At 66.5% G+C, this 20,584-nt stretch overlaps 4 protein-coding genes across 6 annotated transcripts in view; 2 read left to right on the top strand and 2 right to left on the bottom strand.

Moving 5' to 3' along the window:
- Positions 1-1,821: 1,821 nt before the first annotated feature.
- Positions 1,822-10,224, bottom strand: RGS11 (regulator of G protein signaling 11). Of its 2 annotated transcripts, XM_069487209.1 has the most exons (17): positions 10,007-10,224; positions 9,633-9,729; positions 9,503-9,553; positions 9,219-9,325; positions 8,462-8,513; positions 8,288-8,346; positions 8,023-8,099; positions 7,779-7,860; positions 7,167-7,235; positions 5,877-5,906; positions 5,742-5,803; positions 5,520-5,633; positions 5,319-5,434; positions 5,128-5,215; positions 4,909-5,047; positions 2,407-2,489; positions 1,822-2,298 (listed from the first exon to the last, which is right to left on the bottom strand). In XM_069487209.1, the coding sequence occupies exons 1-17, from the start codon at positions 10,067-10,069 to the stop codon at positions 2,184-2,186; spliced, it is 1,404 nt and encodes a 467-aa protein (XP_069343310.1). In that variant the 5' UTR covers positions 10,070-10,224; the 3' UTR covers positions 1,822-2,183. The 2 variants fall into 2 exon arrangements, with proteins under 2 accessions (XP_069343310.1, XP_069343312.1); XM_069487211.1 differs by lacking the exon at positions 8,462-8,513 and having other exon boundaries at positions 8,288-8,349; positions 9,203-9,325.
- A 2,855-nt stretch (positions 10,225-13,079) lies between these two features.
- On the top strand, positions 13,080-15,149 carry ARHGDIG (Rho GDP dissociation inhibitor gamma). The gene is made up of 6 exons (XM_069487206.1): positions 13,080-13,291; positions 14,164-14,343; positions 14,426-14,509; positions 14,642-14,718; positions 14,799-14,862; positions 14,945-15,149. Exons 1-6 carry the CDS (start codon positions 13,219-13,221, stop codon positions 15,142-15,144), a joined length of 678 nt encoding a protein of 225 aa, XP_069343307.1. The 5' UTR covers positions 13,080-13,218; the 3' UTR covers positions 15,145-15,149.
- A 275-nt stretch (positions 15,150-15,424) lies between these two features.
- Positions 15,425-18,717, top strand: PDIA2 (protein disulfide isomerase family A member 2). The gene is made up of 11 exons (XM_069487205.1): positions 15,425-15,694; positions 16,367-16,573; positions 16,649-16,782; positions 16,861-16,998; positions 17,068-17,184; positions 17,298-17,423; positions 17,574-17,771; positions 17,861-17,981; positions 18,056-18,237; positions 18,357-18,500; positions 18,618-18,717. Exons 1-11 carry the CDS (start codon positions 15,481-15,483, stop codon positions 18,660-18,662), a joined length of 1,626 nt encoding a protein of 541 aa, XP_069343306.1. The 5' UTR covers positions 15,425-15,480; the 3' UTR covers positions 18,663-18,717.
- Positions 18,718-18,862: 145 nt separating this feature from the next.
- The window catches only part of AXIN1 (axin 1), a 43,574-nt gene continuing 41,852 nt past the window's right edge, over positions 18,863-20,584 (bottom strand). For both annotated transcript variants that reach the window (XM_069487203.1, XM_069487204.1), the window contains 2 exons: positions 20,079-20,246; positions 18,863-19,546 (listed from right to left, as the gene is read on the bottom strand). In XM_069487203.1, coding sequence (XP_069343304.1) covers positions 19,420-19,546; positions 20,079-20,246 — 295 coding nt within the window. In that variant the 3' untranslated portion in view covers positions 18,863-19,419. The remainder of the gene's footprint in view (positions 19,547-20,078; positions 20,247-20,584) is intronic.

The following is a 20,584-nucleotide window of genomic DNA, read 5'->3' as shown; positions in this document are numbered from 1 at the left end:
GTCCCATGTTCCTGAGAAAAGTCACCCAGCCCACCCAGCCTTGAGCATGAAGGAGCCACAGGGCCATGGGCCAAGTCCCGTGAGGAAAACCAAGACACCGAGATGGCAGGGGGCAGGGCAGGGCCGGGGGAGGGGACGGTCTGCCACGGGGCTGGTGAGAGTGTGCAGCCCTGCCCGGGAGGGAACTCTGGGGGTCCTGGGGGCTCTGCATCTCGGGGGACGTAGGGCAGGTTGGGCACAACTGCCGAGTCAGTGCCAGGAGCCCTCCTCCCCACGGGCTCCCTGGACTCAGTTTCCTCACCTCCCCCCGGAGGGCAGGCACCCTCACGCCCCCTGGTTCACCCCAGCCCAGAGGGCCGGCGGCACCCCCAGCTGTCTCCTGGGGCCCAGAGGGCCCGTCCCTCCTCCTCCATCGGCCCCACGTGCCTGGGACCCTCCACGGATGCTGCTGCTTACACCTGCGCCCCCCGTGACCTTCACCCTCCCTCACCACGTCCGCACCACACGCACGCACGCACGCCACACATGCACATGCCTCACACGCACACATTACACACGTGCATGCCTCAACACACGTGTGAATGCTTTACATGCACGCCACACATGCACGTGCCTCACACGCACACATTACACACGTGCACGCCTCAACACACGTGTGAATGCTTTACATGCACGTGCCTCACACGCACACATTACACACATGCATGCCTCAACACACGTGTGAATGCTTTACATGCACGTGCCTCACACGCACACATTACACACGTGCACGCCTCAACACACGTGTGAATGCTTTACATGCACGTGCCTCACACGCACACATTACACACATGCATGCCTCAACACACGTGTGAATGCTTTACACACACGCACGCCACACATGCACGTGCCTCACACGCACACATTACACACATGCACGCCTCAACACACGTGTGAATGCTTTACACACACGCACGCCACACATGCACGTGCCTCACACGCACACATTACACACATGCATGCCTCAACACACGTATGAATGCCTCACATGCACGCACGCCACACATGCACGTGCCTCACACGCACACACCACATGCGTGCATTCTATGCAGACACTACACACGTGCACACCTCGCATGCATACCCTACACGTGTGCACACACTACGTAATGCATGCCTCACACAAACTGCACATGCATGCCTCATACACCACGCTACACACGCACACGTCATGCACATGCACTACACGCACACACGTCCTGTGTGCGCACACTCGTCATGAGCTGCACTGAGCAGGATGGGCCCAAGGGGCTTTTATTTTTGCTGGAAGGGGCTGGGAGCGTGACGTGTGGGCAAGCCCTGCGGTAGGGGTGGCGCCCCCAGCTGAGCCGGTCAGAGCTGTACCCCCAACCTGTGCCTTCACGCAGCCTGGGGGCGGTGGGGCGCCTGGGGAGGGGCCGTGTGGCGCACACAGCAAGGCTTGCAGGGAGGACAGCTGCCGAGATCTGCCCTAACGGAAACGGGCCCAGAGTCATCTGTACAAATCTGGTGCAGAAGCCGCAGCTCCAAGGTGGAAAACCGAGTCCTGGAACGTGTGGTGCCAGTGCAGGCCTGGTGGTGCGGGCACAGCTCTGGAAGGCGGCAAGCGTGACGCGGGCTCAGCTTGGCCTCCCCGGAACCGAGGGAGCTCTCTGGGGTCCTCAGCAGAGCTGCTGCTGGACGGGGCAGAGTCTGCCCTGAGACCTGCATTTCCTCACCACGTGGCAGGTGCCACCTGTGGGAAGCCACGTGTCTGTGCCTCTTGCTTCCAGGTAGTCACCGGCTGACGTGATGGCTCCAGAGATGGGGATGGGCACCCAGTGCTGAACTGAAGACCACAGCCTGCCAGGAACTCGGTGTGGCCCTGGTCTCACCCCTCTGCAGGTAACAGGGCCTGCCCAACCGGAGCGTGGCCAGTGCAGCCCCCTCCCTGGGCATCACACCGGACCAGCCCCCCTGGCAAGAGGACTTGCCCAAAGGAAAAGGAGAGGAAGCTCGAGAGAGGCTTGTGTGCCCCCAGCAAGGCTGGTACAGGGGACACCCGTGCTGGGGGGCAGCAGCTGCCAGGACCCTGGGCCAGGAGGAGGGTGACATGCAGTCAGCAGGGTGTTGGGCAGGAGGCCTGGGAGGTAGCAGGAGGTGAGGACGACAGGGGCCAGGTCCACCTAGGCCACTTTGTCACCACCCCCAGGGCCACCGGCCACCGTGGGCTCCCCAGAGGTAGGAAGGAGAGCAGGGCTGGGGCTTGAGTGCCACGGCTTCCGTGGGAACGGGAACACCCTGTGGGTGAGAAGGGGGCTGATGGCAGGTGGCCGGCAGGGTCCTGCCCACCTCACGCAGGCCTCGGCCGTTTCTGGGGCAGCGGCAGCCGGGCACTGCTGGGCTCACCGTCTCTTTGTCTCCAGCGGCATCCCTGCCTCCGCCAGCAGGCCCTTGTACAAGTCAGACTTCAGGAACCGGGGGTAGGAGTCCTGCAAGAGATGGCGTCCAGCTCTGACCCAGCGCCCCCTCTCCTCCCAGCCGGCCCCCCAAGGTGCAGCCGGCACCGCCAGGCCTCCTCTAGCCCAGCCCCAGTGCGCGGGCACTGTGGCCAGGCACCCAGCCCTGCCGGACTGTCGGACTCGGGGACACCTGGGCTCCTGTCCCCGGGCCGTTCACGGCAGAAGCTGGGCGGGGCCCTGGTGCCCAGGCAGGAGGAGGGGGTGGCGGCACCTCCAGCCAGGGGCCCTGAGCAGCCGCAGGAGGCGCCCGCAGAGCGAGGGCAGGGCGTGGGGTGAACACAAAGCGGGGCAGCGGGAAACTGCATGGGGTTAAATAAAAGGGAGAGGAATCTATGACTGTAAGTGCTTGTATTTTTAAAGAAAAATGCATTTTAAATTGTTAACTTTGGTGGGAAGCAGGGGAGACAGGGAGGGGCAGGGAAAGCTTGACTCCCTTCAGTGGACCTTGCTCTGTAGAACTGATTTTGGAACTGAGCAGGTATTTTATATAATTACAAAATAAAGAAGCAATTCCCAAACACTGAAAATAAAGCAGGCCATGTGACGCCAGCCATGCACCCAGTCGGTGGCGGGACCCTAAGCACACGCAGCAGAGCCGCTCAAGGTGACGTCCCAAACAGGAAGTGTGCACAGGCCCGAAAAGAGGAGACCGTCTTCAGTGGCCGCATTGCGGACGGTAGCGCGTGTTGCTCGGCCGGGGCTGACGTGCGAGGAAACACGCGAGTAATCGTGTCAGCGGTGCCGAAACCAGGACCCGCAGCGCGGGAGCGAGGACAGAGACACAAGGACAGAGCTTCAGGACAGCCTGGGATCCTGAGTGAAGTGTTAGCGTGTGCTCCTGGCTTTTGTTTAAGACACATATTTCCTGTTCTGTCCCCAGGAGCAAGGAACACGGGAACACAGGCTGCGGTTTCTAAACACCCCCCTTGGAAAGGGCCAGGGTTCCCGTGGAAACAGTCAACTCCAGGCATGGGCAGGACAAGCCGGGGACGAGTGGGAGCAGGGGAGCCACCGCGGTGTGCCGGGGACACGTCAGATGACTGGGAGCCAGAGGGCCACTGTGGGGCCGTGTGCACACCACCTAGGAAGGATTGGACATGGGGACTGAAACACATCAGATACGGTGACGTCTGTGATTTTATGATGGTATTAAAAACATCCGACCTCGCTGACCACCCTTGGTAGATACTGGGTCCAACTCAAAATTTTTGTTTTTAGAGAAGAGGGTCTTGCTGTGTGGCCCAGGCTGGACTCAAACTCCTGGGCTCAAGTGATCTTCCTGCCTCAGCCTCCCAGAGTGCCTGGGTTACGGGCGTGAGCCTCCGTGCCTGACTCCGGCTCGTTATTTTTGAAGGTGGTAAATGAAGGTGTCAAGCACCTGGCTTGCCCCCGCAGTCTGCCCCACTGGACCCCACAGAGCAGGTGAGGGAGGCGTCTCGTGGAACCAGCCCGCCAGGACAGAGGCAGGGGCCGAACTAGAACGTGCCCGTCGCAGTCACAGTAAAGGCGCAGTGGCAGCTTGCACCACGAAAGGAGAGGCAGCCGCACCTCACGGATCCTGATGGAGGACGCCAGACACCACCTCAACAAAACCAGGTAAGCTAGTCACAAACCCTGGAGATGAATCTGAGCAAGCCTTAAGTGTAACTGCCACTTTATAGAAAGACAGGACAGAGAAACAGGTCGACGGAGCCACAAGGATGTGGTCAGCAAGAGCCAGGCTGTGAGAAACAGGCTGGGCAAAGGGTCCGGCGCCTCCGAAACAAAACAGAAGGGAGAGATGACGTGGAGAAAAACCTATACTTTAAAAAGAGATTCAAGAGACTTGAATTGGGGCTGGGTGGGAGGCCGAGGCGGGCGGATCGCTCGAGGTCAGGAGTTCGAGACCAGCCTGAGCAAGAGCGAGACCCCATCTCTACTAAAAATAGAAAGAAATTATCTGGCCAACTAAAAAATATATATAGAAAAAATTAGCCAGGAATGGCGGCGCATGCCTGTAGTCCCAGCTACTCGGGAGGCTGAGGCAGGAGGATCGCTTGAGCCCAGGAGTCTGAGGTTGCTGTGAGCGAGGCTGACGCCACGGCACTCTAGCCCGGGTGACAGAGCGACACTCTGTCTCAAAAAAAAAAAAAAAAAGCTTTTGCAAGTGGAAGCCGGTCCCTTACTAAGCTGTGACCTGGGCAGGTGCTTCGGCCCCTCCGACCCTGTTTGCTATCTGTGGACGGAGTGAGCAGCCGGCAGGGTGGGACCAAGGCCGCGGGACCCCCAGGCCAGCCGGCCCGGGGAAGGAGCTCCCACGGGGCCGGGGCAGCGCGGCCAGGGACTGTGCAGGCGGCGAGGCCGGCCGGGGCGCCCCCACCCGCGCCCTGCAGGCTGGCCCAGGGCCCACCTTCTTCATGAGCATGTATATGTGCAGCTGGGCGTCATCCAGGACGTAGCGGTGGGGCTGGCGCAGCCCTTCCAGGGTCCGCTCCATGGTCCGGCTGTCGATGTTGACCCAGCGGGCGGCGCCAGGAGCCAGGAACTGCCTGGGAGTGGGGACGGTGTGGGCTCCTCCAGGCGGGCGTGTCTGCCCCGCAGCCGCCAGCGCCCGGCCCACAGCACTCACTGGTACGCGGCGTCCACCAGGGCAGGGACTTGGGCCTGCCCGCCGTAGCGAAGCTCCTCACACGCCTCCCAGAAGCTGAGGTTTTCGGCTGGGGGGCCGGGACCCCAGTCAGGAGCCAGGAGGGGACAGGTGAGGGGAGGGCAGAAGCCTGGGGGGACGGGGCCCAGAGCAGGAGGGCGGGGGCTTCTCACCACTGAACTCCTTGGTGAGAAAGTCCATGAAGTGGGCCCGCCCCATGGGGTCCTCCAGCAGCTCCTGAAAGCTGAAGGCCCAGCGCTCCACGCGGAGCTTTGTGGGTGCAGCCGCCCTGCGGGGAGGGGGTGTTGGGGGGCTGGGCTGACCCTGCCTCGGCCCCGGGTTGGGAGGTCCCGCCCGCCCCGCCCAGGGCTCACGTGGGCGAGTTCACGGCCCAGTAGGCGGCACTGTCTGTGATCCAGGGGTTGCCGGGCAGGCACCCCGACAGCATGGGGTCGTGCAGCCTGTGTTGGACGCTGAACTGCAGGTACCTGGAGGGGACAGTGCCCGGGGCAGGCAGGACGGGGCCTCAGGGACAGGGCACGCCAGAAAGGGTCTGGGCTCTGGGCTGGGGGTCTCCGGCTGCCCCCCCAACTCACGCCTCAAGGCAGACAGAAGACTTCACCCGGGTCCTGCCCAGGGCCTTCCTGCAGCGCTCGATCTAGGACGACAGACGCCTTAGCCCCGTCCGGGCTGGGGCTGGGCGCCCAACCCCCGCCCACGCCAGGACCTACCTCCCGCCTATAGAAATCCGAGCTCTTGGTCTAGAAGGGGACGGTGACCACAGTTAGAGCACAGGCCCACGACCCGAGACCCTGCCCCAGCACCCAGCCCTGCCCCCCAGAGCCCCTGCGCCAGTGGGGAGTTCGACTTTCCAGGAGACCTCTGGGGAGCTGTACTCCAGAGATTTCCAGAATATTCCACAGAACCCTCAGCTTCTCACGGTTGCCTTGAAGTCCCCCAACTGTGATTAATATGTCGTATTTTCAAATGCATTTAAATCATTTTTTAAACAACATACACATAAAAAGCACTCCTAATGGGCTGACGCTGGGGAACCCGGGTTTGTTGTTTTTTTTTTGAGACAGAGTCTTGCTCTGTTGCCTGGGCTAGAGTGCCGTGGCGTCAGCCTCACTCACAGCAACCTCAAACTACTGGGCTCAAGCGATCCTCCTGCCTCAGCCTCCTGAGTAGCTGGGACTACAGGCATGCACCACCATGCCCGGCTAATTTTTTTCTCTATATATTTTTAGTTGGCCAGATCATTTCTTTTTTCTATGTTCAGTAGAGATGGGGTCTCGCTCTTGCTCAGGCAGGTCTGGAACTCCTGACCTCGAGCCATCCACCCGCCTCGGCCTCCCAGAGTGCTGGGATTACAGGCATGAGCCACCGCGCCCGGCCGGGAACCCAGGTTTAACTCGAACTCAGGAGCCGTGAGCCTGAGGCTGCTGACCCATGTTCCCCATACGGGTCCAGAGCGAGAGGCAGGGGACCCGCCAGTGGTCAGGACACGTGTGACTTCCAGCATTTGCCCCAGCCCTCTATCGCCGACTCTGTATGGGGTTTTGAACTCAGGAAGTTTATCTGTTCTAGGTTGTGGGTTTGGTGGGGTTTGATTTGAACAAAGGGCTTTGCTGCTGCGACCTGGGGATGTGACTGTCCGGGTCTGGTTCCCTCCAGCCCAGGAGGCCACCAGCGGCCCAGGAGGCAGGAGGCTGGTTCAGCCCATGTCCCTCAGGCCTGAACCCTGCTGATCACCCCTCCAGGTCCCTGTGAGCCCTGATGTTGTCCCAGCCCGGGGGGAGAGCCCCTCCCTCCCCCAGGACCACTGCACTTAGGTGTACGCACGGCCGCCGGTGGGAGGGGAGAGAAGGGGGGTTAGCAGGCCACTGGGGGTGGGGAGGGCGAGGGCAGGGTGACCAGGAGCAGCTGCACCGTGTGTCACTGGGTGGTCTGGAGGACATATGGACGGGCGGCCCCCAATAGCCCCACGGTGGAGCGGGGTGGGCGCGGGCAGGGCTCACCATCTGCACCTGGCTGGCGCTGCTGCACCTCCGCCCCGGACCCTGCTCCAGCACGTCGGGGGCCCCGGGCTGCAGAGGGGAGATGAGGTACGGTGGGGGCACAGCTCTGGTGGCCTTCGGAGACCCCACCCTAGGGCTAAGTTCCACCTCCACAGACCCCCAGCGGCTGAAGCGCTTCCCCCTATAATGTGGACACGCTCCAGGGAGCTCAGAAGCGGAGCCCCGACCCGGCCCCAGGCCCTGTCCCCTCTCTGCTCCTGCCCCCCAGTGGCCTGTCCACGTGGTCTCCCCGCTCGCTCGGATGGTGGTGGGACCTCAAACCGCCTGCCGGGACCACGGCCCTGGTAAGGCCTGACACCAAGCGGGCACCCCAGAAACTCTCGGGCTGTGACCTCAGTCAGGCCAGCCCCACACTCGGCCTCCTCCTGAGGGTCTTCAGTCCCCCTCAGACTGAGAGAAACCGGTTTGTCCCGTGGTCTAGGGGTGGGGCGGTCCCAGACCTGACCTGCAGATCTCTGGGCAAACCAGGACCGGGAAGGCGAGTGCTCCAAACGGAGGCCCTGCGGGAGCCTCAGGGGAGCGTGACACCCCCACTCCCCAACGAGGGCTTACCGGGGGCCTGTGCACCAGCCAGAAGGTCTGCTCCTGGCATGCGATGACCAGCCTGTCCCCTTTCCTGCGCTGCTTAGCTGCCCTGAGAGGAGCAGGCAGAGTTGGGGTACACTGAGCCACTGCAGTGCCTCCCCCCACCCTCAGCCCTGGGCCTGGGTGGCCGGCCACTCCCGGGCAGTGCCACCCAGGGCCACAGCTTCCGGAAGGGTTGGGTGACTGCCGCGGGCCGGCGGCAAGGCCTCACCGCAGTTGCTCTCTGGCCTGCGTCAGCACCAGGTCCCACGCGTGGTTGATCCTCTTGTGTAGCTGGTCATAGCGCTCCTGGGGGCAGCAGGGCCGCAGGGCTGATCCCTCCCCGGCCCAGCTCTAGGACGTGCGACCCACCACTCCAGGGAGACCGTGCCGGGAGTGGGGGGCAGGGGGGTATCTCGGGGCCTGGGCTGCTGTTCTGGGGCAAACGCGGGGCCCTGGACTCTCCCAGCCGGGCGCGGCCTGGTGCGGGGTCCCACCTTCTCGTGGTCGAGCAGGGCCCCCTGCTTCCGCATGTTCTTCTTGGCCAGGTAGATGGCTGGAAAGACGGTGCAGGCTGCAGAGGGCAGCTCTGCTCCTACCCCGTGGCATCATCCTTGGGTCCAGCCTCCTGGGAGCCGGTCCTCAGGCTGGCCCATCCCCTCCTCACTCACCATAGTCCAGCTCGGCGGCCGGCCACAGGGTGCTTGTCCAGAAGTACGGCGTCTGGTGTGGCGCAGGGAGAAGGGTGTCTGGGACCACCCCGGGTGTCACCCCACCCTCACAACTCCCTTGGAAGGAGACTGGGCTTCGCAGAGGGTCTCTGAGGACCTCCCTGTCTGCCCACCACCCAGAGGCCCTGCTGATCATTGGCCATCGGGCCCCCCTGGAACTGAGCTCAGCTCTCCCCTTGGAGCCCTGGGCAGGGGCAGCCTCCCCGACAGTGGCTGCCTGAGCCCTCCCTGTAGGGTGGGGCGGGGGCAGTCACAGTCTGCGCTTGGGGTGGGGCGACCACCGATGGCAGCCTGGGCCTGGGTCCCTGACGTGGTCGGGGAGGTGGGAAGGGCGTCCATCACGTTTGAGTACATGAAGTGCAGGGCTCCAGTCCTCATGCCGCACGTAGCCTCCTTCTCCAGGGGTGAGGGTCTAGGACCCTCCGGAAGCCAGCAGAATCTTCCAGTTATTACCGCTATTGGGGTCCCTGCTGTGGCCCCAGAAAAACTGACACTCCGTCCCTTAACCTGGTCCTTCTCACCCCATGGGCACTTCCAGTCCAGGCCTTTTGGGGAGGGGGCAGTAGACCACCAGCCCAAGGTGCCATGGCCACGCCCACTCCAATCCCAGCAAGCTCCGCGCCCCTCCCTGGAGTCTCCACTAGTTGGCCTTCTGGGTAGGTAGCTGGGGTCCCTGCGGCTCCCCGCCGGGCCTGACCTGGAACCTGTAGGGTGTCTCGTCCTGCCGGAGCACCAGGATGCCAGGGTCCCGCAGCGGGTATAGGTAGCCATGCTGCACCAGAAGAGTGCCCAGGTGCAGGGCCTCTGGGAGGGGTGGGGTGGCGAGTGTCAGCTGGGGGGACGGGGGGGGGGGTTCCCCCAACCCCAGCACACTCTGCAGGGCTCTGACACCCGCGACCCAGGGAAGACCCAGGCTTAGGCCACCAGCCACCAGCCACCACCCGGCCGGAGGGGCAGGCAGGCCCGCCGGTGACCGCTCACCCTCCTGGGAGATGCAGAACTTCCGGATCAGCCACTCCACGACGTCGCGGCCTGCGCAGGAGACTGCGGTGGAGGGAGGCCCAGGCACGCACCGCCCCCCGCCCGGCCCGCGCCCAGGCCGCAGCCTCACCCGTCACCAAGTGGGGGACGACGGTGATGAGCAGACGCTGGCTCCGCATCTTCACGCCCTGATCCGGGTCCTGCATACTCACGACCACCCGCTCCATCTGGGCGGAGGGGGCCGTGAGGGGCTTCTCCGGCCGCCCCCAGGTCCCAGGTCCCCGATTCCCAAGCCGGCCCGGATGCCCCGGGTCGGCGCGCTCAGGCCAGATTAGCGCGGTGACAGCTGGCGGCAGAGGCGCAGGCCAGGGGCGCACCGAGCGCAGCCCCCAGGCCGCGGACGGGCACCGCGCGCTCCCGCACCGGCCACCCGCCCGCTCCTCTCCAGCCCTCCCGGCCCGGATGCCGGGCAGTGGGGGGACAGCGCGACCCCCGCGCTCCCACCTTGCTCAGATGCGGCCTTTGCGCGCCGGGGCGCCCGCCGGAGGGTGCGGGGCTGGCGGCCATGGCTGCGGGCGAGGCCGGCGGGTGTCCGAGGCTGCCCCGCCCTCACCCCGCCGGGCTCCCACCCCGCCCGGCCCTGCGCCCGAGTTGGCCCGAGTTAACCCTCCGCGCCCCGGCATGCGGGAGTCCCCGGTCGCCCGGTCCCACTGCGGGTCTGAGAGCCCCGCTATGGCCCGAAGCAAAGGGGTTGGCGCCGGCGAGCGACCCGAGAATCTCCACCATGAACAGGCTCTTGCAGGCGGGGACATGCCAGGGCCGCCTGCGGGGACGGGGCCTCGGGGCGATGTGGGACCCGGAGATGTCTGGCCTGGGCGGGGCGTGGACCCCGATGGAAAACGCGGGTTGAGGGGATCGGGCTCAGCTGGGACAGGGTGAAGGGGGGAGGGGCTCACATGGCTCATTGAGGGGTGAGGACTCAGGGAGAGGATGGGGGTTCAGACGGGGCGGGGCCTCAGTGAAGGAGGATCCAGGAGAAAGGATTGTGGGGCCCTCAGGACGTGCAGGGACCAGCGGCCCACGGGCTGTGGGGTCAAGGGGACGGTGTGGCTGCCCCAAGAGCAGCGGTGCCGGGGCTAGCGTGCCAGGCTGGTCTGCTGCTGTGTACAGCTGGAGGCCGTATGTGTGCGCCTGGGGTCCCCCCATCTCCTGCTGTGGGTCCCTGAGCAGGGCCTTCCGGGGGAGAGGAGGGGAGCATTGGCAGATGGCTCAGTTGCACAGCGGCCTGGGAGGGCCAGTTGGGGAATAGGCAGAGACCCTGCCCAGGGAACTCTGGAACTGGGGGAGAGGCACTTTCCCGCCGGGGGGGTCTCAATGCCCTCCCCACCCAGTTGCACCAGCGGCCATGGTCTCAGGGCGCCACCCCAGCCTCCAGCAGCTTGGCCACACCTATCCCAGACCCCCTGAGCCGGGCCTAGGCCCTGCAGGCCCCACTGGACAGGGGCATCGAACTTCTTTTAAAAGGTGCAGGCCGGGCGCGGTGGCTCACGCCTGTAGTCCCAGCACCCTGGGAGGCCGAGGCGGATCGCTTGAGCTCAGGAGTTCGACACCAGCCTGAGCAAGAGCGAGACCCCGTCTCTACTAAAAATAGAAAGAAATTAGCTGGACAACTAAAATATATATATAGAAAAAAATTAGCCGGGCATGGTGGCGCATGCCTGTAGTCCCAGCTACTCGGGAGGCTGAGGCAGGAGGATCACTTGAGCCCAGGAGTTTGAGGTTGCTGTGAGCTAGGCTGACACCACGGCACTCAGCCCGGGCAACAGAGCGAGACTCTGTCTCAAAAAAATAAATAAATAAATAAATAAAAGGTGCGTAAGGGCCTGTGTGGGGGCTGGCCCTGGAAGGAAGGACGGCTGGATGGAAAGAACCTGAGCAGGTGAATGAAGGGTCAGGCGAAAACACCTGCCCGAAGCTGCTTGTTTGCTGAGTGCAAAGTTCAGCTGAAAACAGCTGACCTGTATGGAAGTTGTTAAAGAAATTAGCGATTGGCACTGGCCCTTTGCACGCGTCCTTGGAAATGAATACGGGCAGGAAGTTAGATGAGGAGGCCATTTTCTCCGTCAGATTTTGGTCTCTCCCCTTCTCTCTAAACACTATTCATTCTTTTGCAGCGAAAAAAGTAGCCGCGACAGGCCTGTTTGTGCTTTGCTGTTGACAAGGTACCTCTCCTCCCCTCTGCACTCAGGGTCCTGGGGGCTGGCCGGGGGAGAGGAGTGGGGGGCGTTGGGCCAGGAGCCTGCAGACGTGGCTGCCTGAGTCTGTTTCCACTGCTGGGGAGGCCGGCCCTGGCTGGAGGGGGGCTCTCCTACCGGGGGATCCCCTCTCCCCTGTGGTAGGTCAGGCTGGCCCCAGGGTCTGGCTGGGTTCTGACGGGAGGCACCATCTCCAGCCTGGGGACCAGGGGCCTAACACCCCGGTCCCTGCAGGGCAGGGGCAGCCAAGGTGGGCTCTAGGGGAGCCTGGGCCCAGCTCACAGGATCCTGCCTTGGAAAGGTTGTGGGCAGATGGGGGAATTCAAGGGGAACAGTCCCAACCCAAGCCCCACTGCCCCCCCAGCACCCAAGGTGGTTTCCTGCTCAGAGATGCTCTGTGGACACAGGCGGGTCTGATCTCAGTGGGCCCAGAAAGGGGGATGGGGGACAGGGGGTGTCTGGGAAGGAAGAGGGCTCAGGCTGGTGTTCTGCGCCTCCGCCTTCACTCAGACGCCGGCCTTTGGGCCACCTGTTCCCCAGCCTAAGGCCCTGCCACCCCTCCCCTGGCTGACCAACCCCCCATCCCCACCCCGCTCTGGTCTCAGTTGAGGTGTCAAAATCAGAAGCTCCTACTGTGCCCCGTTAGCACGACCCCCCCACTGCTGTTGTGCTGAGGTGGCCATGTCCTTTCCCCAAGGACAGGGGCCTCGGTAATCGTGTCTCCAGGCCCGGCAGAGACCCAACACCCTCCCCGGAACGGCCACTCCCGCAGGCCTGCCGCCTCGGTAAGCATTTGCGGGCTCCCTGTATGTCTGCGGCGTCTCCAGACCGCACCTCGGTGTGTGGGTGGGACTCGTGTTCACCGCGGTTCCTCCCTGTTGGTGACTGCGAACCTCTGGGGCGCGCGGCGCCGGCTCCCCCCGCGGGCGAGGCAGCCCCCGGAGTCCCCTCTGCCCGACGGGCTGCTGGGCGAGGGAGGGCTGCGGGCCCAGGTGTGGCCTGCGCTGCCTGCGGCTAATGGCCGCCTGGAGACGCGGCGGGGGCGGGGGCGCACCTGCTCCGCCCGGCGCCCCCAGCCCCGCCGCGGCCCGGAGCGCTTCCCGGGGGCCCAGACTCCCGCCGGCGCCGTGGGGGTGGGGCGGCGCTGGCGGCCGCAGCGCGCAGCCGGCGGGCGGGCGACTGGGATCGTGACCGCAGCCGCGTGCGTCCGCGTCCGGGCGCCTCTGTGCGGGGTCCGGGTGCGCCGTGCGGGCGACACGCGCGTCTCTCCGGGGCTGCGCGGGGTCCGCGGAGCGGCTGGGGGCGCGCGGCGCGGGCGCGGCGCTGGGCGCGGGGGGCGCTCCCGGCCGGGATGAGCTCACCGCAGTCGCGCCGGGGCTGAGCGCCGAGCCGGGCGGCGGCGGCGGCGGGGCGGGCGGCGGCTCCTCGGCGGCTCCGCGGCGGGCCGGGCCGCGCGCCACCATGCTGGGCCTGGACGCGTGCGAGCTGGGGGCGCAGCTGCTGGAGCTGCTCCGGCTGGCGCTGTGCGCCCGAGGTGAGCGGCCTCGCGGGCCGGGGGCCGGGGCGGGGGAGTCTCGGGGGTCCCTGCCCCTCCCCCGCGGCAACTTTAGGGGCGGCGCAGACCCCGGGCCGGGGGCTGGCGGGGTGGGGGGAGCTGCGCCCAGGCCCGACCCTCCCGGGAAGGAAGCCAAGAGTGGAAGGGTGTGTTTGTGACACCAGGGAGGCAGCGGGACCGGCTCCCCTTGGGGACCGCGGCCTGGATCCGTCTTTCCTGGGTGGGGCTGGTGCTCCTTAGGGCGCGTGGTGGCCCCTGAGAAGACGGGAGCGCGGTGGGTCGAGACTCAGAGAGGCCCCCTCAAGGCAGGGGCAGTGGTCCCAGAGCATGAGCTCAGGGCTGCAGAGAACCACCCGTGCTCCAGGCGCACCTTGGGGAGGAACCCCTAGGACTGTGGAAGGTGTTCAGAGACCCCGTCCCAGGGCAGGATGGTGGGGGACCCAGAGGTGTCCCAGGGCCTTATGGGAAGAGCCCAGAATGTGGGGAGCCCTGGAAGACTGGGAGGGCAGTATCTGCTCTAGGGAGGGCCCTGAGGGTCACCACTTTGTGACCGTAGCCCCCACCTCTTGGAGCCGTCCTCCATTTGGGGTCTTTGTTACCCCCACCTTTGGCCTCAGAGTCGGGGAAGGGCCCCGGATGGGCAGCGGGGCCGGGAGGAGCTGGAGCCACCGCAGAGCTGGGCCGGGCTCCAACTGCCGGGGCCCCTCCTCGAGAGCTGGGTGCCGGCGGCCCCTCACTCACTGCTCTCTCCGGCCCCCCTCGGGCTTCCGCTTTGGTTCCCTTGGGCAGTGGGAGCCCCAGTGCCAGGGTGAGCCGGTGGCTGCTGCTCACGCCCCCTCCTCGACCCCCAGTCCTGCTGACTGACAAGGAGGGTGAGCGTCCACAGCAGGATGACGTGCTGGACGAGGCCGTGCCGGAGTACCGTGCGCCGGGCAGGAAGAGCGTCCTGGAGATCCGGCGGCTGGACCCAGAGGACGAGAGCCTGGCCAAGTACAAGCGGGCGCTGCTGGGGCCCTCGCCGCCTGTCGTGGGTACGGCCTCGGCCGGGGGGCTGGGGCGGGGCGGGGCGGCGGGCCGGCTGGGGCATCCGGCAGACTTTCAGTCTCTCCTCAGACCCCAGCCTGCCCAACGTGCAGGTGAGGCGGCTGACGCTGATGTCGGAGCAGGCCCCGGGGCCCGTCACCATGGACCTCACAGGTAACTCCCAGGACGCCCGGCCTGGGCCTGCCGCTGTAGACCTCGTGGGCGTGGTGTCCCCCACGGGGACTTCTGGGGCAGGGTCTCGGCTCATCCCTGGAGTTCAGACCTTGGCTGTTGTTTCCCTAACAGGGGACCTGGCTGCGCTGAAAAACCAGGTGTTTGTCCTGAAGGAGGGCGTTGATTACAAAGTGAAAATTACCTTCAAGGTGAGGGCAGCTGTGGTGGGGGGCGAGGGCCAGCCAGGGGCCCCGCCCCTCGAGGACCCCCTAATGCCTCTGTCCCCCAGGTCAACAGGGAGATCGTCAGCGGCCTCAGATGTGTGCATCACACCTACCGCCGGGGCCTGCGAGGTGAGTGCGGGGTGGGGGCAGCGGGGGCCGTGGCGGGGTCGTGGCGGGGCCGTGGCAGCCCTGACACCCTTCCCTCCCCCAGTGGACAAGGCTGTCTACATGGTGGGCAGTTACGGCCCAAGCGCCCAGGAGTACGAGTTTGTGAGCCCGGTGGAGGAGGCGCCGCGGGGCGCCCTGGTGCGGGGCGCCTACACCGTCACGTCCCTCGTCACTGATGACGACAGGACGGACCACCTGTCCTGGGAGTGGGGCCTGCACATCTGCCAGGAGTGGGAGGACTGACCCCACCCCCCACGGGGTCCTTGTTGCCCTGCCGCCCTCCCTCCCTCCCTCGCCACACAGGGACCCCCAAGTGTTCCCCAGCCCCGTCGTGAGTGGCCAGACCCCTCCCCCGCCCTCTGCTCTGTCCTGGGACCCCCCTGCCCCTGGGCCTGGCACTGTCCCCGAACAGTCCCATTAAACATCGCCCTGTCTCGGTGCCCTCGGTGTCGCCTCTTTCTGCCTCCCTCTGCCATGTGGGCCTTATCGTCCCTGTGACCAGGCCTGGGTGCCACGTGGCGGCTGCTGCTTGGCCTCCCGTCCCCTTATCTGCTCCTGCCCCGCCGGGCCCGCAGCGCCATGGACAGCCAGCTCCTGCCTGCGCTGCTGCTGCTGCTGCTGCTTGGAGCCTCGGGCCCTTGGGGACAGGGACAGGGGCCTGAGGGTCCCTCAGAGGAGCTCCTGGAGGAGCCCCCCGAGGAGAAGGTGCCCAGGGAGGATGGGATCTTGGTGCTGAGCCGACGCACCCTGGGCCTGGCCCTGCGGGAGCACCCAGCCCTGCTGGTGGAGTTCTGTGAGTGTGTCCGGGGCTGGGGACCACGGGGACCCCGGGGCTGGCCCGGCCATGTGCAGAGGCACCGGCACAGGAGCGGCCTCCTGCAGGCACTTGCCCCCGGCTGTGCCCAGGGCCCTGGGCGGCGCTGTGCTGGGAGCCCTGGGGTTTAGCTGGGCCCGGGGTCTGGTCTGAGCAGGTGGCCATGCAGGGACCTACGGGGGACCTCCCTGCTCGGCCAGCTGTGGCCGTGACGCTGACGTTGCTGCCGGTTGGCAGTGTCTCCAGGGGGCTGGTGGTGGCGTCCCGCCAACTTTCAGTAAAGGCCCAGACAGCCCAGATATGTGCCTTTGTGCGTCTGTGGTTTTTGTACAACCCTTTGCAAACATGAAAACCATGTTTTCTTAGTTGGCAGCCACGGCAGGCAGCCACATGTGGCCCGGGAGCCCCGGCCTTAGAAAGTGGTGACAGGCGGCTTCTCAGACTTCACATCTCGCTGGTCCCTGTGCCCCCAGCCTGGGGGGTCTCGGGGAGTCTCTGGTGCTCGGGCCTGGCTGGGCCAAGGCTCAGGGGCCCTGGAGGCGGCGGGTGTGACCGAGCGTCTGCTCCCTGCTGGACCTGAGGTGCTGCGGGCTCTGGGCGGGCGGGGAGGAGGTGGGCCCGGCCTGGGGCACTCACCGCTCCGTCCCCCAGATGCGCCGTGGTGCGGGCACTGTGAGGCGCTGGCCCCCGAGTACCGGAAGGCGGCTGGCCTGCTAGCAGCCGCATCGGTCCCGGCCGCGCTGGCCAAGGTGGACGGGCCCGCGGAGCCAGAGCTGACCGAGGAGTTTGGTGTGACGGAGTACCCCACGCTCAAGTTCTTCCGTGACGGGAAGCGCACGGACCCGGAGGAGTACACAGGTGCGGGGGGCAGGCATGGGTTGGGGACAGGGACGGGGACAGGGCCGGGCCCAGGCTGAGTGGGGCTCTCCACAGGCCCCCGAGAGGCCGAGGGCATCGCGGAGTGGCTGAGAAGGCGGGTGGGGCCCAGCGCCACGCGGCTGGAGGATGAGGCAGATGTCCAGGTGCTGGTGGGTACCTGGGACGTGGTGGTCATCGGCTTCTTCCAGGTAAGCGGGCCGGCCTGGGGGCTGGGCCGTGGGCCAGCAACGCGGCACCCGCCAGCCTCACAGGGCCGGGCCCCCTAGGACCTGCAGGACAAGGATGTGGCCACCTTCTTGGCCCTGGCCCAGGATGCCCTGGACATGACCTTTGGCCTCACCGACCGCCCACAGCTCTTTCAGAAGTTTGATCTCACCAACGACACCGTGGTCCTCCTCAAGCAGGTGGGTCAGGGCCGAGGTGTGCGGGTGGGCTCGGGCCGCGGCTCCCACTGACCCCCCCGGTGCCATCAGTTTGACGAGGGGAGGGCGGACTTCCCGGTGGACAAGGAGCTCGGCCTGGACCTGGGGGACCTGTCCCGCTTCCTGGTCACTCACAGCATGCGCCTGGTCACCGAGTTCAACAGCCAGGTGTGTTGGGCCACAGGTGCTGGGGGTGGGGGTGCCCTGAGTCATGAGCCCCTCACTGCAGATGTCGCCTAAGATCTGGGGGTGCCCCGAGTCATGAGCCCCTCCCACTGCAGACGTCCCCCAAGATCTTCGCTGCCAGGATCCTCAACCACCTGCTGCTGTTTGTCAACCAGACACTGGCTCCACACAGGGAGCTCCTGGCGGGCTTCCGGGAGGCGGCTCCCCCGTTCCGGGGGCAGGTACTGTGGGGCCGGCGGGGCGGGGCGCGGCGGCGGCAGGGGCGGGGCAGGGGGCGGGGCGGCGGCAGGGCAGGGGCGGGGCAGTGCGGTGGCAGGGGCGGGGCAGTGGGCGGGGCGCGGCAGGGGCCCAGCCTGGACTCCCTGCGGCAGGTGCTGTTCGTGCTGGTGGACGTGGCTGCGGACAACGACCACGTGCTGCAGTACTTTGGCCTCAAGGCCGAGGCGGCGCCCACCCTGCGCCTGGTCAACATCGAGACCACCGAGAAGTACGCGCCTGCGGACGGGGAGCCCGTCACCGCAGCCTCGGTGGCCGCCTTCTGCCGCGCCGTCCTCGGGGGTCACGTCCAGGTGGGCGGCTTCACTGCCCGCCACGGGGCAGGGGGCGGGAGCGGCACGCAGGGCCCCCAGTGAGTGAGGCGCCCGCCTGGCCCCCCCAGCCCTATCTCCTGAGCCAGGAGGTCCCCCCTGACTGGGACCAGCGGCCGGTCAAGACCCTCGTGAGCAAGAATTTCGAGCAGGTGGCTTTTGACGAAACCAAGAATGTGTTTGTCAAGTTCTGTGAGTGCCGAGGGGGCCGGGGGGAGGCGGGCTGGGCGGGGGGCCACGGGCTGTGCTCAACTCCTGCGTCCCAGACGCCCCGTGGTGCGCCCACTGCAGGGAGATGGCCCCGGCCTGGGAGGCGCTGGCCGAGAAGTACCAGGACCGCGAGGACATCGTCATTGCTGAGCTGGATGCCACCGCCAACGAGCTGGACGGCCTGGCTGTGCGCAGCTTCCCCACCCTCACGTACTTCCCAGCAGGGCCTGGGCGGAAGGTGAGGCGGGCGGGCCGGGGGGAGCCAGGACCCCCTTCCCGGGCCCGGGGCTGGTCCCGGACCCCGGACGTATCCTGGGAGGGGGTGTGTGTCCTCCAGGCCCTCTTGTTCCTCCTCAGGTGATCGAGTACAAAAGCACCAGGGACTTGGAGACCTTCTCCCAGTTCCTCGACAACGGGGGCGAGCTGCCCACGGAGCCCACCGAGGAGCCCACCGAGGAGCCCACCGAGGAGCCCACCGAGGAGCCCGTGGTCCCCGTCCCGGTGGGTGCCCTTTATCTCAGGGTTCCAGGCCTCCGGACAGTCCCTCCCCTTGTCCCCGGGGCTGGCTGGGTGGGGGCAGCCGAGGGCAGAGCCTGAGCTGCCTGTGGCCTCTTCTAGGGGTCACCAGCCAAGTCCCCCGTGGGGTCCAAGGAGGAGCTGTAGCTGCCCCGGGAGCACCTCTGTGGGCGCCGGAGTGAGCTGTGAATAAAGCGCTTTGCCCTGCTCTGTGCGCCTGGTTCCTGCGCAAGGCCCCGGCCCCCCGCCCCCCGCCCCCGGGCCGCAGAGGCCAGCGTGGCCGCCTTCGTGGCCGGGTCTTGGGGTCCTGCCAGCCTCAGACAGTGCACTCCACAGCCAGGGCAGGTTCAAAAACTGTTTTATTTCATTATTATCCAAGTACCTTTGAAAAGATAATTGTACAAGTCATCGCGTGAAAAACGGGCGTGGGCAGCCCCCTGCTGCCCTGGCCTGAGAAATGTACATATTTACACGGCCCCAGGAGGGGGACCGGGGCCGCCGACCGCGTGGCTGAGGCTGAGGCCAGGGGCCCTGGCGCCGGTTCCCACAGTGGCAGGTGAGAGACACGCTGTGTTCAAGGCACTCGGTGACATGTACAATTGACAGAGACCCCCGCAGGCCTCTGCGCTCAGGCCTGGGCCTGACCAGACTGCCGCAGGCCAACCCCGCGGGAACGTGGGCGCCGCAGCGTGGGCGCCAGGGGGTCGGCCCCCAGCACGGCTGTGGGCGGTGGCCGGGACGCTGGGAGGGCCCCCGGCCCCCCAGACACAGGCAGACCAAGGAGGGCGGCACGCCCGGCCCTCCCCTGCCTCTGCGGGCCACACCTGTCGGCCGAGCGCAGGTCGTCCCCGGCGCTGATGCGCTGACGCGCTGGGACCGTGTGTCCTGGCGACCAGGCTGCCGGTCAGTCCACCTTCTCCACCTTGCCGATGATCTTCTCCTCAAAGACGGGCAGGACGGCCTCGTCTTCTCGGACTTCCTCAAACACCACGCCGCAGTCGAACTCGTCGCTCACTTTCTTGAAGTAGTATCTGGGTGACGCAGCGGGGGGCCGGTGAGCAGGCGTGTGACCCCAGACCCGCCACGAGGACGGCTCACGGCCTGCTGGCAAGGAAAATCCCCCGGGAACCCCTGCCTGGGGCTCTAGGGCGCTGCCAGGGAGGAGCTGGCAGATGTCAGGCTGAGCCCTGTCTCCGCTGCGGTGACAGGTGACGTGCCACACCCTCCAGCACCCTCGGGGTGTCTCACAGCCACGTGGTGGGTGGTGGAAACCCGCTGTGGGGCACACTGCCCCAGGCTCTCCGGGTCTGCCCCTCCCCCAGGCCGCGCCCAGGGGCCTCCAGGGCGGAGCAGCGCCGGGCGGACCTGGTGGAAGGGGCCCCGGCCTTTGCCATCAGGCAAGAAGGGGCTGACCCGGGGGGCCCGGCAGCAGGTCCAGCACCGTGTCTGGGCTGCTCTCCCACCCGCAGGGCGAGGGCCCGCGTCCCGACGCTGCCTGGGGCCCGTCACGGCGTGGACAGGTGCAGACACCCCCGGTCCTCTGGCCTGACCCCGGACGCTCACCTGTAGCTGCCCTTCTTGGTCAGCAGCTCCTTGAACTGGCCCAGGGTGACGGCGCGGCCCCTCACCAGCGTGCGGTAGGGGATGGGCTCCCCGCAGAAGTAGTAGGCCACCACGATGCTGTCGCAGGGCTGGGCGTTGCTGCCGGCCGCCTTCCTCTGCGGCTTTGTCCTGGGGACAGACAGGGCCGGCACTGGGCTCAGGCCCGGTCCCACAGGGACCCCCGGGCGGAATCGCGGCGCTGGCCTGCCCCACGCTCAGGAAGGCCAGGGGCCCGCCCACCACGCAGCACCTCAGCCTGGGGCCAGTCCCGCACCGGCCCGGCCACAGGGACGCAGCGTGGCCCCAGCTCACCCGCCGCCCCCTGACGGCCAGGGCCTCAGCCCACCCAGTGACGCCACCACGCAGGCCCCGGATCCCCCCGACCACACCGGTGAGCACAGGATGCTCGGCGCCCAGCCGGGGGCCGGGGCCACCCCCACAGGTCCTGAGGACCGTGGCAGCCCCAC

This window comes from Eulemur rufifrons, chromosome 14 (genome assembly GCF_041146395.1).
Source record: "Eulemur rufifrons isolate Redbay chromosome 14, OSU_ERuf_1, whole genome shotgun sequence".
Taxonomy (NCBI): domain Eukaryota; kingdom Metazoa; phylum Chordata; class Mammalia; order Primates; family Lemuridae; genus Eulemur; species Eulemur rufifrons.
The sequence above is the reverse complement of the archived record's forward strand: the minus strand, read 5'-3'. Positions and strand labels throughout refer to the sequence as shown.

What these genes read in the sequence shown, in the direction of transcription:
- RGS11 (XM_069487209.1), bottom strand. Translation starts at nt 10,069, where the DNA reads ATGGCCGCCAGCCCCGCACCCTCCGGCGGGCGCCCCGGCGCGCAAAGG. An exon ending in CGTCCCCCACTTGGTGACGG is followed by an intron (nt 9,554 to 9,632) that starts GTGAGGCTGCGG and finishes TCTCCTGCGCAG; the next exon opens with GCCGCGACGTCGTGGAGTGG. An exon ending in TCTTCTGTCTGCCTTGAGGC is followed by an intron (nt 5,634 to 5,741) that starts GTGAGTTGGGGG and finishes TGTCCCCTCCAG; the next exon opens with GTACCTGCAGTTCAGCGTCC.
- ARHGDIG (XM_069487206.1), top strand. Translation starts at nt 13,219, where the DNA reads ATGCTGGGCCTGGACGCGTGCGAGCTGGGGGCGCAGCTGCTGGAGCTG. An exon ending in GCCCTCGCCGCCTGTCGTGG is followed by an intron (nt 14,344 to 14,425) that starts GTACGGCCTCGG and finishes GTCTCTCCTCAG; the next exon opens with ACCCCAGCCTGCCCAACGTG. An exon ending in CGTCACCATGGACCTCACAG is followed by an intron (nt 14,510 to 14,641) that starts GTAACTCCCAGG and finishes TTTCCCTAACAG; the next exon opens with GGGACCTGGCTGCGCTGAAA.
- PDIA2 (XM_069487205.1), top strand. Translation starts at nt 15,481, where the DNA reads ATGGACAGCCAGCTCCTGCCTGCGCTGCTGCTGCTGCTGCTGCTTGGA. An exon ending in TCACCGAGTTCAACAGCCAG is followed by an intron (nt 17,185 to 17,297) that starts GTGTGTTGGGCC and finishes CTCCCACTGCAG; the next exon opens with ACGTCCCCCAAGATCTTCGC. An exon ending in CAGCAGGGCCTGGGCGGAAG is followed by an intron (nt 18,238 to 18,356) that starts GTGAGGCGGGCG and finishes GTTCCTCCTCAG; the next exon opens with GTGATCGAGTACAAAAGCAC.